General features: G+C 48.9%; 2 protein-coding genes across 3 annotated transcripts; one reads left to right on the top strand and one right to left on the bottom strand.

Annotated features, from left to right (window-relative positions):
- Positions 1-453: 453 nt before the first annotated feature.
- Positions 454-11062, bottom strand: LOC310768645 (interferon-inducible GTPase 5-like; the record flags this gene model as incomplete). 2 transcript variants are annotated; one of them, XM_083627185.1, is made up of 3 exons in its annotated part: positions 454-3623; positions 5102-5804; positions 10840-11062. In XM_083627185.1, 3 exons carry the CDS (start codon positions 11060-11062, stop codon positions 2456-2458), a joined length of 2094 nt encoding a protein of 697 aa, XP_083483311.1. In that variant the 3' UTR covers positions 454-2455. The 2 variants fall into 2 exon arrangements, with proteins under 2 accessions (XP_083483311.1, XP_083483312.1); XM_083627186.1 differs by lacking the exon at positions 10840-11062 and adding an exon at positions 9250-9305.
- On the top strand, positions 11014-16453 carry LOC310768693 (interferon-inducible GTPase 5-like). Its single transcript, XM_083627338.1, has 3 exons — positions 11014-11150; positions 11874-12501; positions 14199-16453. Exons 2-3 carry the CDS (start codon positions 11909-11911, stop codon positions 15400-15402), a joined length of 1797 nt encoding a protein of 598 aa, XP_083483464.1. The 5' UTR covers positions 11014-11150; positions 11874-11908; the 3' UTR covers positions 15403-16453.
- Positions 16454-16737: the final 284 nt, after the last annotated feature.

Genomic DNA, 16737 nt, shown 5'->3' with positions numbered 1-16737 from the left:
AGCGCGATAGACTGCTTCTGCGCATGCATGTGGGGAGAAACCTGCAAGTATACACTTCCGGGTTTGCTGCGTTCACAAGCCGAAAAGACACAACATGAACCTAACGCAACACGAGGTATAACTGTACAGCAATGAAAATGTTGCCCGGATTGGTCAGCAAGGCAGGGATAGGGAACCTGGGACTAGACTACATCTCCCATAATTACACACCAGTGGCCATGGCAGGTCAAAGGTAGATACCACCCTGTATATAGTAGGTGGAGAACAAGGTTTCCCAAACTTGGGTCTCTAGCTATTTTTGGACTACAACTACATCCCTAGCTAGCAGGACCAGTGGTTAGGGGTGATGGGAATTGCCATCCAAAAACAGCTGGAGACCCAAGTTTGGGAAACCCTGGTGTAAAATTAATAACCAAGTAAAGATTTCAATCTCACCTTCATATAACATCAACATTTCCCACCATTTCACAACTTTATTTATCATATAGGTAACAGCAAGCGATGCCACATAAACAACAGTTCTTGCATTGAGCTGAGCAAGTGCCGGATGAGAGACTCGCGAATAAACAGCTGTTTGGGCTCCACCCCAGCATCAGCATCCTATTACTGAGCAAGCAATTAATAAGGAATGGCAGGCCGTTCTAGCAGCATCTTGCAGCATGACTTAAATACATAACATGCCATAGATAATGAGTGGCTGACTAATAACTCTTCCTAGTGCCCATCAACAACTTGTGTTTGCCTTTAAAAAAAACAAAACAGTTTGAACAACACAAAGCCTCTGAGGCTCCATTCCCAATACAGGCTCGGTGGCTCTTCTGTTCCTTGAAAGAACAAATACTTCTGAAAAGGAAGAGCACATGTCAATCCTTCTGGGCGCATAGATCAGGGTCCCAGAAGAAAAGATGCACACCTAGTTTTGTGCAAACAAAGAGGTTTTGCACTTTCATTCTCCCTCCCACCTCCACTCCCTGTCTGCCATTCAAAGTCAAGCAAGGGTTGGGCTGTGATTTAAGGTATTTGTTTCTAAACCAAGGGTTTCTAAACCCAGGCCAAGCAGTGCTCCTAAGGCAACTTGCTTTTTGCATGTTGAAAGTTACTCTCAATCAGAACAATTAGTCAAAATTTGCTCTTCGGAGGGTTCTTGAATTCACAAGTAAGTTGTGGCTGGTGGTGCCCACTGGGGATGGAAGGCAGCGAGACCAGCAGTAGATGGAGCCTGAGCCAAAGAGCACCAAATAAAATTGTCTTCCTCCTCCTCCCTTTGTTGAGTTACGCAAAGCCAACACAAACTGAGGAGAAGGAAGCTGGCAGCCATGGACCGCTTGAAAAGGAGGTGGCAGGCAGGTGGGTGCACTCAACGTTGGTGAGGCAGTGCTCCACTTGACCTGTGCCAGCCTCCGCTGTAATAAGATTATTGAAACAACAAGATCACACAATAAGCAACCAAAGACAAAGAAATACAAGGAGAGGTGGAAGGGAGGGAACAGGAACCCAGCTGGCTCTGCCCTGTGGCTGAGGCTAATTTGTACAACATTTCTGCCTACTTGGTTTGAACTGGGCAGCAAGGAGCATTTAGACAATCTTCCCCTCTTCCATTCATTACAGTCCTAAAACGAGAACCGGCACCCTTTCAGGGGGACATTTTCAAGGCGAGACCAGTGTGAGCCCAGTGGATTGGTAAGCACTGCAAAAGGGCAATGAATGACTCTCACAGGCAATGCTTAACAATGCATGAGCTGAGTTCAAAAAGGATTTGTTTTGAACTGGCTCCGTTAAAAAAAAAATCATGTAAGATGGTAAAGTTGTCCTTGTGCTAGGCTTGCCATATGTCAAGAACATTCCAGACATGTCCTGGTTTTCAGGTGTAAAAGTGGCAAAAATCTTGAATCTGCAAAATGTCAGGGAAAACCTGGATGTATGACAATGCAATGCAATAAACAGCAAAAACAGCTCCAAAAGCATAAAATCGCTATTTTCGGGGGAGGTTTCCTCAAAGAAGCTCAACAATTTTGGGGTCTCAACAACTTTGTGCACACTATACCACTGGGGGCTTACAGAACTGACTCTTCATCCCCTCCCCTCCCAACAGAAGGCTGGTGTTGTCAAGAAATTAGCATAGCTGCCTCAGCAGATAGTTGCGGTGAATCGTGTGACACCCCTGTCTTCCCTGGCTAAAGTGATGCAACCCAGTGTGTCGCTTCTCATCTCAGCAACAAATAGACCCCCCCCCTCTTATAGCCAAGTTCTGCCACAAGTCTTGGTCTCAGATGGTCATGATGGAATATAACCAAGGCAGTTGGACGCTTTACTTTTTAAAATCCATCGTAACGCCACTCTCCTTGGAGACCCTTGGTCTTGTTCCATCTCATCCTCCTTATGCTCTACGTTGATAGGTTATATTGTTAAGGGTGGTGTGCAGCGTCACACCCTCTAAATCAGTTCCTACCCAGTTCTATTTCTCTGTGTAGGCCAGTAGCAGCACCGCCTCTGCATTCTCAGACAGTTCCACCACAGCTCGCCTCAACATCTGGTAGGTGGACTCAAAGGAGATTTCGGGCTCCACCTTGACACCCCGCCCCAAATAGGGCACATAGCTCCATGCCCAGCTGGTCAGGGAGGTCGGCTTGGTGATGAGGCTGAGCACGTACACAGGGTCCAGTGGTTTAGCAAAGGGGCTTTGGATCACTGCCTGAAGCAGCCGGCGGGTTGTGCCGGTAGCCTGGGCAGTGTACTCTAAGGAGGCCTCATCCAGGCCAAACTCTATGCAGAAGCTGGCAATGGTGGTGGTGAGGCTGTCGACCACGTCCGGCTGGGGATGCTCCACACAGAAGAGGCAGCTCTGAAGGGCCTTCCCCCACACATCTTTCATCAACACTTTGTCTTTCCGCCTAACCACTCGGGACAGGACGGTTGGCAGGGCTTTCCTCAGAGCTTTCTTCTTCAAGTCCGGAGCGTTGCTGCTAAGGGCTCCCAGGAGGAGCAGCAAGTCGAAGGCATCTGGCTTGAGGCAGGAGACCAGGAAGACCTGTGGGGAGTCCACACCGTCCTTCTTCAGAGCTTCCTCGCAGCTCTTCCGCACCTGACTCTGCACTTCCTCTCTGGCGACGGGTTGGCTCCCAGGCCGGGTCTCCACATCCACATCTATCTTGCTCCTCACAAAGAAGAACTGCTTCCCTGCTGAGGTGATGGCTCTGGCCAGGCAGCTGTGGGTGTGCTTATAGCGCTCCGAGGCCACCAGCAGGAAGAAGTCGTAGTGGCTGAGATCCAGGTGGCTCACGTCTTCCTCTGTCAGCCCCACTCCTGGCAAGTCCCAAAGGTAAAGGTTGGGGACAGCTGGGAGCAGGTAGGGCACGGCTTTCTTCGTCATCTCGGTCACCCCAGTGGGGGCCGCATCTGGTTCCCCACAGCCCACCCCTCTCAGAGCATTAACCAGCGAGGACTTCCCTGAGCCAACTTCACCTATCACGGCGACGTCCAGTCGTATTTGTGTGGGGTCCGTCAACACGGATGAGATCACAGCTGGGACTTCTGACAAGGTGCCGTCCTGGCAGATCGCGTACAGCTCCTTGATCTTCTTCTGGCTCACTTTGTTCAAATCCTCCAGGCTTCCATCGTGAGTTCTAGAGAGGAGTGAGAACAGAATAATAAATATCCATAGTCTGGGGCTGCATTTCCTCAGGAGTTGCACGTTGGCAGTTGGCAAAGCCGAAGCCAGTGGTGTAGTGGTCTGGGGTCGGAGGGGATGGCCGACCAATTGGTATTTTTGCAGCAGGGTCCCAGCACTCTCCCTGTCTCCAGCTTCCTAGGGCCACCCAATGAGAAGGAAAGGGGAGCTTTTAGCTACGGTATGCTCCACAGTGAAGCACTTAGGAACACTGAAAAGGTGCTCCCATTTCAAGAGAATGGGCTGCAAGTACAATGGGACTTCGAGGAAAACACAACTCCAAAAGAAGATATTGGAGGACTCTAAATCATTGTAAATAGCGGATCTAGCTAAAAGGCAACTCATGGGAGTTCTGCATTGATTGTTGCGATGCATCCCTAATTATGATTATTATTGTAAAATAATTATAAGATGGTTTGCATGGTCTTAGAAGAGAGTATGGTTTTGAGGGGCCATCTTCAATTATCTGATGGACTGTCACATAGAAGACGATGGAGCAAGCTTGTTTTCTCCTGCTCTGGAAGGCAGGACTCGAACCAATGGTCCACGAAAGGAGATTCCAACTAAACATGGGGGAAAACTCTGATAGTAAGAGCTGTTTGGCAGTGGAACATACTCCCTCAGGAGATGGTAGGCTCCTTTCATTGGAAGTAAACAATGCAGTATTTTGCAAAGCATAATCTAGTGCGGGTGTGGGGATCAAATCGATTTAAATCACAATTTAAATCACTTGTCAGTAAGACTTGATTCAAATCATTTTTTTACAGAAAGACTCATTTTGCTGGTATAATTTTAATATTTACAACCAGATGAAGGTTTCATTTTTGGAATAATTTTTCAAAGTAGTTTTTACAATTATATCAAAAATTACTGATTTGGTTACACTATTAGAAATACATAGACAGATAACTATGAAATTATGGTGAGGTTCAATAAGTTAACTGTTTATATTTGGACAACTTTTCTGCTGTGCTTTATTGGAAGGAGAAAAATAATCATTTCCTTGATAACAATTTATTTAACTAAAACAATAACATTATAGCATATGTATCCATGTTTGTTAACTGATGTGGTTAAACAATTAAAAAACAAACAAACTTAGAAAGAGTTTTAGCACACATGAAAAACTTAAAACAAATCCTTATTTCCTGATGAATAGCCTTTGAACTATAATGTAACCCAAATAGAAAACTATCTTTAGAAAGATTTTTCCTCCAAAAGTATTTATTTTAAAAATCTGATTTAAATAAAAAAAATGAGTTAAATAAAAAAAAATCATTTTTTTTTTAAAAACCCCATACTTGGTTGTTCTTGCGCTCTTTTTATTTTAGCTGTTTTTAAGGATATCTCTGTAAATTGCTTTGGAGCGTAGATACTGGAGGCAACTCACAAATAAATAAGTGAATCAAGAGAGGCACTCGCTTCCCGACTCACCTCTTCAAATTGAGCACCTCTCCTTCCAGGCTGTCTTCAAAGCGTGCAAACTCATATCTGTCCGTCTCCAGCCCTGACACCAGGAATACCTTCTTGGGGTCCATCCCATGCTTGGTCAAAACACCTGCCAGTTCCTTCCGGATCAGCCCCAGCTGCTCGGCCGGATTGTACCTGGATCTGAGCCGCCGCTCGGCTGTGTGCAGGTCCAAGTCCACCTTGGTGCGTGCCAGGATGAGGCCTTTCCCCTTCTGCTTGATGGCCTTGAGGACTTGGAGGTGGCTGTCCCTCAAGCCTCCATCCCCGACCACCACCACAAAGCAGCTGAATTTGCTCAGGTCGCCCAAGCGTTTGAGGTAGACGGACGGCTTCTCCGTTGCCTCAAAGCCTGGCAGGTCATGCAGGGTGAGGTCAGGGTAGATGGGGTGAGCGTGGACAACTGGCTGCTTCGTGGTCTCAGGGGCCTCTCGAAGATAAGCCCATGGATCCGTCACCCGGCGGGGCTTGTCCAGGAGAGCCGCGACCAGAGTGCTCACCCCTGAGCCACGCTCTCCCAGGATCCCGACCTGGATCTTGAGGGTGTTCACACAGTCCACCAGAGCCTGGATTTGGGAAGCGGCACCGCTGGCGTTCTGGGCCTCATACTGGGCCTTCAGGATCTTCAGGTGCGATTCGTCCAGGACGGAGGAACCGGCCATGGCTGGAGCTGCAAAGAGGACGTGGGAGATTACAAGGGGTCAAAAAAAAAAAAAATGGATGTACCGTGCTATATTAGAAGCAAAAAAACTTGTTTTGATGAATTGGAAGAGCCGCAAAAAGATTCCTTTGAGCACATGGATTGATAATATGGACAGATTACCATATTTTTCGCTCTATAGGACATACCTTGTTTTGGGGGGGAGAACAATAAAAAAAATTCTCCCCCCTCTGCTCAGCGCCCCTTCAGCGAAGCGGCAGGAGAAACGGAGCCCCTTCCATTTCTCCTCCCGCTTGGCTGAAGGGGCGCTGCGCAGCTCTCCCTCTCTGCTGAAGCCAGGAGAGTCTTGCTCTCCCGGCTTCAGCGAAAGGAACCTGAAGCCTGCGGAGCGCAGCGGGAACTCTCGCTGTGCTCCGAAGGCTTCAGGCGGCTATCCCTGAAGCCTCCAGAGCGCAGAGGGGTCGGTCCACACCGCTCCAGGCTTCAGCGAAAGCAACGCAAAGCCTCCAGAGCGCAGAGGGGGCGATCCCTCTGCGCTTCGGAGGCTTCGCGTTGCTATCGCTGAAGCCAAGGAGCCTGTATTCGCTCCATAGGACGTACACACATTTCCCCTTAATTTTTTGGAGGGGACAGAAGCTACAAACATGAGTCTGACCAAACTGTGGGAGGCAGTGGAAGACAGGAGTGCCTGGCGTGCCCTGGTCAATGGGGTCACGAAGAGTCGGACACAACTAAACGACTAAACAACAAATAGAGCGAAAAATACGGTAGCTACATACGAACGAATTGCATGTCGACGCAAATTAAAACTGGATAAATATGAAGAAATCTGGAAGGAATATTTAAGCGATAAGGCGGATAGTGGTGGGAAGTGGAAGGAGGAGAGAGAGGTGGGAAATTGTTTAAAAGGTGCAATCATAGGTATATCAGTGTATTTAAATCTGAATTGTTACATTGTGTTATTTTTGTTATTGTGGTTTTTGTTGTAGTGTCTTTTGCGGTTGTTGTTTGTATTGAAAAATGATTAAATAATTTTTTTTTAAAAAAAAGAGGATGGAGGGAAAAAAAGAGAATGCTAACTGCAGTTCTGTGTGCTCTTTAGGGATGCATGGGCAGATGCTTATCTCTGCCTGCCTCCCTCCTTCCCTCTTTCACACTATATGTATTGACCATCCATACAGTGAGTTGAGGAAGCGGGGAGCCATCCATTTGTGATCTATCTCAGAGCCACTTCCTTGGTTACCTTAATGGCCCATGCTTTGAGGGCCGTTACCTCACCAGGAAGCTAGCCTGGGCTATTCCAGGAAATGAATGCTGTGCTGGATCCAGGAATTAGGAGGGCGCTCAAGCACATATCCTACCCTACGCCCCCAAAGGAAAAAATCGTAATATATGCTTATGTTTGTAGTATGGTTAGATTCCTCTTTGTAGAGTGCTCTCCCCAAGGAGGCTCACCTGGCGCCTTCGTTCCATATCTTTAGGTGCCAAGCAAATAACGTTACTGTCAGGGCTGCCCAAGGTCCCAGCTCACAAAGGACCAACACTGCTTTCTTATTAAATACAAAAGTCTTTATTGAAGTTCAGTTTCACTTCCAGAGCTGCAGCGCGCAGCCCCACGTCTCAACTGTCAGACCGCTGATGACCCTTCTGAATCTCCTCCCCCTGTACACCAATTTAAGACCCTCGCCTTGCTCCACCTTTTCCGCTGCTCCTTCCTCCTCTGGGTCCGCCTGCCCGCCGGGGTCTCGCCCTTCCTAGCCTCTTCTGACGCTGATTCCCCTGAGCCTTCTCCCTCCCTCCGGTGGGCTTTAGGAGCTGGTTCCCCATCCGGGTCTCCTGCTGTCCCGCGCGCCTGTACATTTGAACTTGGCGTGCGCGCCCAGCCAGCAGTCTTCCTCCTAACCGTTTCACTGCTGCTGTCACTGCTTCCCCCTTTGGGTGGGCTAGCTGCAACTGACCTCCCCTCCATTCCCCCACTCTCCGATGGAGGCGTGGTCAGCCATGACTTACTCTCCCTCCCCTCCGGAGGAGACGCTGGCCCTGACACATGTGACTCTTCCCCCCCACTACGCTCTGGTGGGGAAACTGGTCCCGATCCTCCACTGCTGCTTTGGGGTTCCCCTCTGGCTCCTTGTTTCTGGTGCGTCCCCCCTGGGACCCCCCTTGCCCTGACCATCGGAGCCCCCTTCTGGGAATCTTCTGATTCGCTGGAGAAGCTCATAGAATCTCTCGGGCCACTGTCATAGTCCCCTACGCTTCCCTCGGATTCTTCCCCTTCGCTCTCCAATTCCTCTCTCCCCAGTGCTCCTGCTCCTGATTCCCTGACAGTTCCTGTACAAGGTAAAGGACTCCTGGATGGTTAAGTCCAGTCAAAGGCGGCTATGGGGTTGCGGTGCTCATCTTGCTTTCAGGCCGAGGGAGCCGGCGTTTGTCCACAGACAGTTTTCTGGGTCATGTGGCCAGCATGACTAAACTGCTTCTGGCACAACAGGACACCGTGACGGAAACCAGAGCGCATGGAAACGCCATTTACCTTCCCGCCACAGCAGTACCTATTTATCTACTTGCACTGGTGTGCTTTCGAACTGCTAGGTTGGCAAGAGGTGGGACAGAGCAACGGGAGCTCACACCATCACGGGGATTTGAACCGCCAACCTTCCGATCAGCAAGCCCTAGGCTCTGTGGTTTAGACCACAGCGCCACCTGCGTCCCTGTACAACCAGGCCTTTGGCTAATTAAACAATCTATGGTCTTTAAAACTGTGAGGGGAATCTACTGTTTTTGCTTGTTGCTATGTTATGTATTTGTTGGTGTTTTCATATTGTAAGCTGCCCTGTAGTCCTCGGATGAAGGAGAGGAAGAAAGGCAAATTTATATAAGTGACAATAATAACAACAACAGAGAGTTGCTAGGCACTGTCTGCAGTTAAAAGCTCTGCCAGCAGGCTTACAATCTAATAGCAACCAGAGTCAAAAGGGAGGAAACTGGATAATAAGGGATGCACCAGTCCCCAAACGACAGGGGAAAAGTGCCTAGAAAAAGAACCCAGTAAGTCAGCCTATATAAAGAAAGACGACTTTGGCTCCAGCATCAGACCACTAAAAATATGTCCCAGTCAGGAGTCCTGTTTCCAAAGCAAAGCCACCTCTGTCCACTTTAAACAAACAAAGCCAGCCCACGAGCCCAACAGATAAAAATCAAATATTTGGTTTCTTTCTTCCTGTCAAAAACGAAGGGCTGCATCCAACCTCTACTCAGAGCAGTTCCGATGAAATCAGTGGGCCTCAGTTAGCCACATCCCATTAATTTCAATGGGTCTCCTTCTGAGCAAACCAGCACTGGATAGAACTCTAAATTTTGTTAAAGGAACACTCCTTAGCCCCTGGGGGAAACCTAGAGGTTGTAAGAGAAGAACTAAGAACTACTCTCCTGGATCAGACCATGAAAGGCCTACCTTGTCCAGAAGCCTGTTCCCACATTGGCCAACCAGACACCAAAGGGAAGTGTGCAAGGGTGAAGTGAGAGCAATAAGCACAAGAATGGGCCTTCTCAGTTGTGGCTCCCCAGTTATGGAACACTCTCCCCATCATTACCTATATTTAGGCAACAGGCCACAAACCTTTCTTTTCTGCCTGGTCTTCGGCTTTTAATTATCCGATGCATATTATATATAATATGTACGTGTTTTCAGCTTAAATGGGGTTAGACAAATTAATGGAGGAGAAAACTCTCAGTGGTCACAATGGTTATATGCAACTTTCAGGATCAGCAGCAGAATATTAGTTCTATGAGGACAGATTATTATTATTATTATTAATGCTTTATTTAGTTATCGAACTTATCAGTCACTTAAAAAACAACAAATGAAAAGCAACTCAAAAAGCAACTTATACATTAAACCAAAACAACCCCTAAAAGCCTGATTTCTTAACTAGTGCAAACAGTGTGTTACATCACTTGGCACCTGCAAGAGTGCCAGTTCTTCAGATCAAAGCATTTATGGGATGAGGTTGATCCTGCAGGTAAACTGGCCCCAAGCAGTTAAGGGGCTTTATATGCTAATACTAGCATGTCAAAACTAACCAGCAGCAAACTGGCCACCAGTGCAGATATCAGAGCAGAGGAGTTATAGGCTGACAGGGTCTCACTCCTGTCAGGAAACATGTCACAACTTTCTGAGTTGGTGGCCACATCACGCTCCGAGCTGTTGGTTCATAGCTCAGAAGCGCCTACACTGATTGGCAGCAGCTATCCAGAGGACATTCCCAGGCCTACCTGAAGATGTTGCCAGGCATTGAACCTGGAAATTTCTGCCTGTAAAGCAGATGCTCTACTAGCTGAGCTACAAGCCCTTCCCCGTGACAGCAAATGCCATAAGAACAGGTGTGTTTTGCTGGAGGCAGATCTGGGGAACTGCTAGACTTTCCCAAACATGGGGGTCAGCCAATGGCTTCTTTGTCACAGAATCCTGGTTGTAACCCAAGACCTTGACAGAGACGTTTAATACTCAAAACAAGCCTGCCGGCCTCCATCTTGATAGATGCAGGCCTTTCTGAGCACAACACACCGTCAATAATTGCCCTTGTTCGTTTAACTGCTCTCTTTCCGTTTGTTTTTGAACATCAAGCCTGATGCGGAAGAACGCCGAAGAGCTCAAAAGCTTACTCACTATTTTGTGATCTTTTGCGGGGTTGGTCCTAATACAAATAAAGTAAAATCCAAGTGAGGATTTTGGATCCTGGAGAAACGCGGCTCAGATTTTTATAATTTATTTTTTAAAAAACAGCTTTAATTAGGCGCTGCGTGCATAAATATGCTCTCTTTTGCGTGTCCCGGATCCCCACCCCCGACTTCGGTTCTGGTCTTACAGGATAGGGAGAATGCCTGCTACAAAAGCAAAAACACCAACTTCTCCGTTTCCCCGTTTCCCTCCAACAAAAGGAACCCAGGAGTCCTGGATGGCTGCCAGCCAGCCAACCCCACCCGGCCGCCCCCCAAAATGAAAAGGTTTCGGGAAGGGAGGCGTCCCAGGGGCAAGACCTACCCGTCCGTCGCCCGTCTCTCCGGGTCTTCCGAGGGCGGAGAAGCTTGGATGCTGCTGCGCCCCGGCTCCAGATGACGCGCAAAGCAAAAGCTGGGAAATAGAAACCTATTGGAGGGGGCGGAGACGGCGGATCCTCCTCTTTCTCCCGGCTGGCTGTGCTTGGCAGGCGGAAAGGCTCGTCTGACGTCTCTGGGATGCGCAGGGAAAACAGATCAGAGCGCATCGGCAGGCGGGTGGGTTGAGGAAGCAGCCAAAGGGGGACAACGCCAGGGAAGCCGAGCGGACGGTCCCGGGGCGCAGCCTTGTAGCGGGTAAGCAAGCCCAGGCCGGCGGGTGTCTCCCCATCTTCTTCAGCTTCCAAAAAACGAAGTATCAGACGGCGGGTCGTTCTGGCTGCCTGAAGATCTTCTCCCCGGCCTGATGGAAAAGGCAAAAATACTCTCCGGCCTCTTTCCGCATTAGTGCGCCGCTGTGTCCGCCAGATCAACCTGTTTTCTTGCCTAAGAAGCAGCAGCCCTCTTACGCCATAGAATAGGAGAAGGGTCGCGTCTTTTGTTGGCGGGGGGTGACCGACTTCAGGGGCTGGTGATTTCAAGGCTGGATTACTGCAATGCTCTTTTTGTGGGGCTTCTCTTGCAACTTGATCTGGAAGCTGCAGAATTCTCCAGGAGTGAGGCCCTGTTAGCACACAGCACTCCTGCTCTGAGATCTGTACCGGCTGCCCGTTTGGGGTGAAACTGCCCCCCCCCCGCCAGCATATAACACCTTGTTTGCGGGGGTTGTACTGCTTGCCGATCTGCTACCCAGGTTCAAGATTATACCAGCTCATACCATTCAGGACCAGGTTACCTGGGAGATACACCATGGCTGCGGTCCTCAGCTTGAGGCCTGGCTTATTCCATTTTGGTGGTTGTTTATGTGTGTGTGTGGACTTAAAATATATACAGCCAAGTTCCTTGTGTTTAATCACAGCCTCTAAGTAATGTTGTTTTTCTCTCTCCTTCCATCTCTCCCCTTTCCTTACATCTCCACAGCATCCCTCAAGAAGCCCTGTTTCCCCGCACCCAACATGGCTCTAAAGACCCCCCAGGGCTCTGCGCTGAGCTCCCCAGAGCAAGGGGATGTCTCTGTGGTCCTTGTGGGAAAATCTGGGGTAGGAAAATCGGCCCTCCTCAATGCCTTGCGTGGGATGACTGAAAACGATGTCGGATGTGCCCCGTTGGAGGCCCCGCCTAAATCCGGGGGGCCTGTCATGTACCCCGACCCATCGCACCCCAATTTACTGATATGGGAACTAGCTCTGGATTGTGACGGGCAGGCCGACCGGTGGCTGAAGGAGGCTGACATTTTTGTCATAGCGACAGATGGCAAGTTTGACGAGACTCATGCCCACCTGGCCAGGGAGGCCCGGGCGGCTGGCAAGAAGGTCTATTTTGCCCGCACCAAGGCCGATTTGGATCTTCATACCCTCAAGCGGTTGATGGGGGAGCACTACAACCGACCCGAGGCCCTGCAGGCCCTGCGGGGTGTCTGTGCTGAGTCGCTGGGGGCCCACGGTCTCGGGGAGCCCTTTGTCTTCCTGATCTCTGCTTTTGAACCCTACGCCCTGGACTGCCCCCAGCTGCGAAAAGTGTTGCTGGAGGACGTCCACACATATGAGAGGTAAGTCAGGCAAACCAGCTTAAGCGAACTGTAGGATCATAGAATCATTATCAATGAATGAACATGACTAAGATTCATGACGACGATAATAATATTGCGGAGGTAGAAAAGGGTTGCCGAAGTAATCAAGGGGATGAAGCCACTCCCCTATGAGGTTCGGGGCTTTTCAGTATAGAAAAAAAGGTGATTAAAGGGAGAGGACACGATAGAGGTGAGTAAAATTAAGTGTGACACAGAGAAAGTGGATAGTCATAATACAGTCGTACCTTGGTTGTCAAACACCTTGGTACTCGGACGTTTTGGCTCCCGAACGCCGCAAACCCGGAAGTAAGTGTTCCAGTTTGTGAGCGTTTTTTGGAAGCTGAATGTCTGTTTTGGCTGTCGGCATTGTTTCCGGGGCCAATCAGCCAATCGGATCCACCAGGGCTCTTAGGTTCTTAAGTTTAATGGAAGAAGACCTACAGAGACTTCATGAACAGAGTTTTGAGGCCAGGTGCCTGCGGGCACGGGCACATCGCTCATAAGGACAAGGGCCTCTGGCTGATGTTCTTGTAGCATGACAAGGAATGTAAATTACAGCCGCAGGCCGATATTTATATCCTGGCGGCCTCGAGTGTCATCAGGACTTTTGCTCGGAGCAAAGCAACCAGAGAAGTGGCCTAGTTGGTCTCTGTTTGTGCATCCCCTGTGGAGAAAACAGTGTTTGTTTACAAGCAACAACCCCCACCGCCAAGATGCTCCTGTTACCCAAAGTTGTAATCAAATAAAGCTGTGCAAATCTGGTGTAGCGTAGTGTTGACTTTCTCAGAATTCCAAAGGTGTCCACTGATCCAAAAAGGGTGGCAACCTTTTACAAGGCCATCACATATGAAAGAATGTTACCTCTACCTCTTTGGACCTGTAAAATGGTGAAAGAGTATTGGGAAATGATCCATAATGAATTGAAAAAAATGTTTCAAAGTATTCCCCCCACCCCCAAACCAAAGTCCTTCCTGTCAGGGATAATTCAGACTGAAATTCCAAGGTGTCAAAAAAGGTTATTTATTGATGCAACAACTGCGGCCCATGTATTGTTAGCTCCCAAATGGAAAATGAGTGAGGTCCCAGCCAAAGAAGAATGGCAACTTAAGTTGACAGAATATGCACATCTTGCAGACTTAACATATAGAATCAGAGAACAAGAAGAACATACGTTTAGAGAAGATTGGAAAACATTTATTGAATATATGGAAAATAATTGTGTGCAGCTGAAAATGCTGACAGCATTAAGATAAATTCAGCAGTGTAAATAAGTTTTGATGGATGCAATAATGGAATACTGAATGGTATAGTTTTTGTAAAATATGCAGGGATTTATGATATGTAAAATGAACCAGGGAAGAAGGGAAGTCATTGATATCTTAAGGTTGTAAAAATGAGCGTTTAAAATTATAAAATGGAAAATTTAACAAAAAACGAAAAGGGTGGCAACCTCTGAATGAGCTTAATTGCTGTGGAATGCCTGCTGACCAATGGGAAATGGAAGGGGAATGGGAAATGGAATGGAGCACTCCACAATACAACTTTAATTTCATATGATATTAATTCTAGTCATTGGATACTAATGATGTTAATATAATAGGAGATCAATTATAGTTAACAATATTAATCCCAGTTCTTGCTCCCTATCCTTTGCTGTGTCCTGTTTACCCCCACAGGGTCCTAAAGCCCACTCGCTTGGACTACGAGGTGATCAGCGAGCAGGAGATTGCAGAGATCCAGGAGGCCTATGAGCTGGGAGGCCTTTCAGAAGTGGTGACCCGCATTCAGTGCAGCCTGGAGACCCTCTGGAATGCCCAACTTGACATTGGCGTCACGGGGGAGTCGGGCGCTGGGAAATCCACCTTTGTCAACGCCTTGAGGGGTGTGGGCGATGAGGAGGAGGGAGCCGCGGAGACGGGCGTGACGGAGACCACAGCCCAGCCTACGCCATATCCTTACCCCGGCCACCCCAACGTCATCCTGTGGGATCTCCCTGGCATTGGCACACCCAACTTCCAGGCCGAAAGCTACCTAGAAGCGGTGGAGTTTTCTCGCTACGACTTCTTCATCATCCTGGCCTCGGAGAGGTTTAAGGAGAACCACGTCCGTTTGGCCAAGGCCATTGTCAAAGAAGGCAAGCGGTTCTATTTTGTGCGCACCAAGCTGGACAACGACCTGGAGTCCATGAAGAGGCGGAAGAACCCTCCAACTGAAGAGGAAGTCCTGGAGGAGATCCGGACTGACTGCTGGGAGAAGCTCGCCAAGGCCGGGCTGGCAGACACCAAGGTTTTCTTGCTCAGCAGCTTCGAGATTGACAAGTTTGACTTCCAAGTCTTCGAGGAAACCCTGGAGCAAGAACTTCCGAGTCACAAGCGCCATGCCTTCCTGCTGTCGCTGCCCAATGTCTCCTCGGTTATCATTGACAAGAAGAGGCAGCTCCTTCACCAGGAGGTTTGGAAGGTAGCTCTGATCTCCAGCTTGGTGGCCGCCGTCCCTTTGCCGGGCCTGGCCTTCACCTGTGATGTCTCCATTTTGCTGAGGAAGCTGTCCACCTACCGGCAGGACTTTGGCCTCGATGCAGCGTCCTTGACCCGTCTGGCCGAGCGGTCGGGGAAACCGCTGGAGGTCCTGAGGGCCGAAGTCCACAGCACTCTAGGCCAGAGCATCAACAGGGATGTGGTCATTGGGTTGCTGGGGAAGGCCACCGGGACAGGCTTGGTGGTGGCCAATTTCTTCATCCACCGGATCCCGATTTACGGAGCCCTGGCTTCCGGCGGGATTTCCTTCCACACTACTTACTACATGTTGAGCCAGTGCTTGGAAGAGCTGGCCAATGACTCCCAAAGGGTCCTTATGAAGGCCTTTGAAAGCGAAGTCTGAGGCAGCTGGAATAAGGCGGCAGTCCCTAGGCGCCTCTGTGACTCTTCCTCAGATGCCTTAGCACTGTTATGTTCCTGCTTTAGCTTCATCATGGCTGATCTACTTGTTGAAGTTTATGGAGTCATGGGACCATGATCTTGTTTTGGAACCTGGTTTTGACGAATGGGAGTTGCATGAGGCCGCCATCTCCCATTGGAACGAGAGCAAGATTTAGACGAGCAATTTCTGTGCAGTGTCCCACAGTTCTCTGTTACTCAGGGGCGGCCACCCTTCCAAATGTTGCTGAACCCATCACCGCTGCATGTAAGCCAGGGTTTCCCAAACTTGGGCCTCCTGCTGTTTTTGGACTACAACACCCATCATCCCTTGCCAGCAGAACCAGTGGTCAGGCATAATGGGAATTGTAGTCCAACACTGCTGGAGACCCCGGTTTGGGAAACCCTGGTGTAAGCCATGCTGACTTGGGCTGATGGGAGCTGTAACCCAACAGATGGAAGGCAATTGGTTCCCCGTACTGTTTTATGATAATGTTACATGACTAACCTGTGGCCTTCTGGATGCTGCTGAACCAGAACTCCCATCTTCCCTTTCTATTGGCCATGTTGACTTGGGGTGATGGAAGTTGTAGTCCTTTAACACTGTTGTCCGTCAACATCTGGAGGACCAAAGACTTGTCTGTTCTGTGCCGTTAAGCATTCAGTGGCAGGTTTAGTAACAGATGTGGTAGCTTCAGCTTTTGGAAACCGGAGCTCACTTTGCCTCAGATACATGACGTAATTTGGAATGTTTCCTAGAGATATATCCATGGACATAGGTGGAGAAGGGCTTGTAGGAAAGGAAACTAATGTATTATCAAACTTTCTACACCATCTCATGCAGCTGATGGAATCGGACTCTGGCCCTCACATGCTTTCTTCCTGGCCACAATAAAACGTGTTAAGTGCTGTGATGCTGCTATGTTTTTAGCTATTCTTACTTTTGTCTGTAAGCTGCCTTGAGTCCCCGTCAGGGGAAAAGGTGGAGTATAAATAAACATACAACAAAAACGATACTTTTTGCAGGTTTCAAAAGCGGCAAATGTCACACTGCTAACACTTGGGATTTTCCCATTCGGTTGTCCTTATAAATGCATATGATTGAAACGGGCAGAAGTTAAGCCTGGTGGAATTGGAGGGATGCGGCCTGGCCCTTTAAGAACAAAGGGCTGGTGTCTATGTGCTTTACTTCCTTCGAAGCAGTGGAGTCAGAGCGCCACCTGGTGGAGGGGAGCTCCGTGGCACTTGAGACAATGCGGCGTATTGCAGCAGCCCAGGCCACTTGCTGGTGGAATCGAAA

The sequence above is a fragment of the Podarcis filfolensis genome (assembly GCF_964270895.1).
Source record: "Podarcis filfolensis genome assembly, chromosome: 8".
NCBI lineage: Eukaryota > Metazoa > Chordata > Lepidosauria > Squamata > Lacertidae > Podarcis > Podarcis filfolensis.
The sequence above is the reverse complement of the archived record's forward strand: the minus strand, read 5'-3'. Positions and strand labels throughout refer to the sequence as shown.

Bases quoted from the DNA above. Each gene is read 5' to 3' on its own strand.
- LOC310768693 (XM_083627338.1), top strand. From the start codon at position 11,909: ATGGCTCTAAAGACCCCCCAGGGCTCTGCGCTGAGCTCCCCAGAGCAA. The intron at 12,502-14,198 runs GTAAGTCAGGCA...TTACCCCCACAG, and splicing joins GACGTCCACACATATGAGAG to GGTCCTAAAGCCCACTCGCT.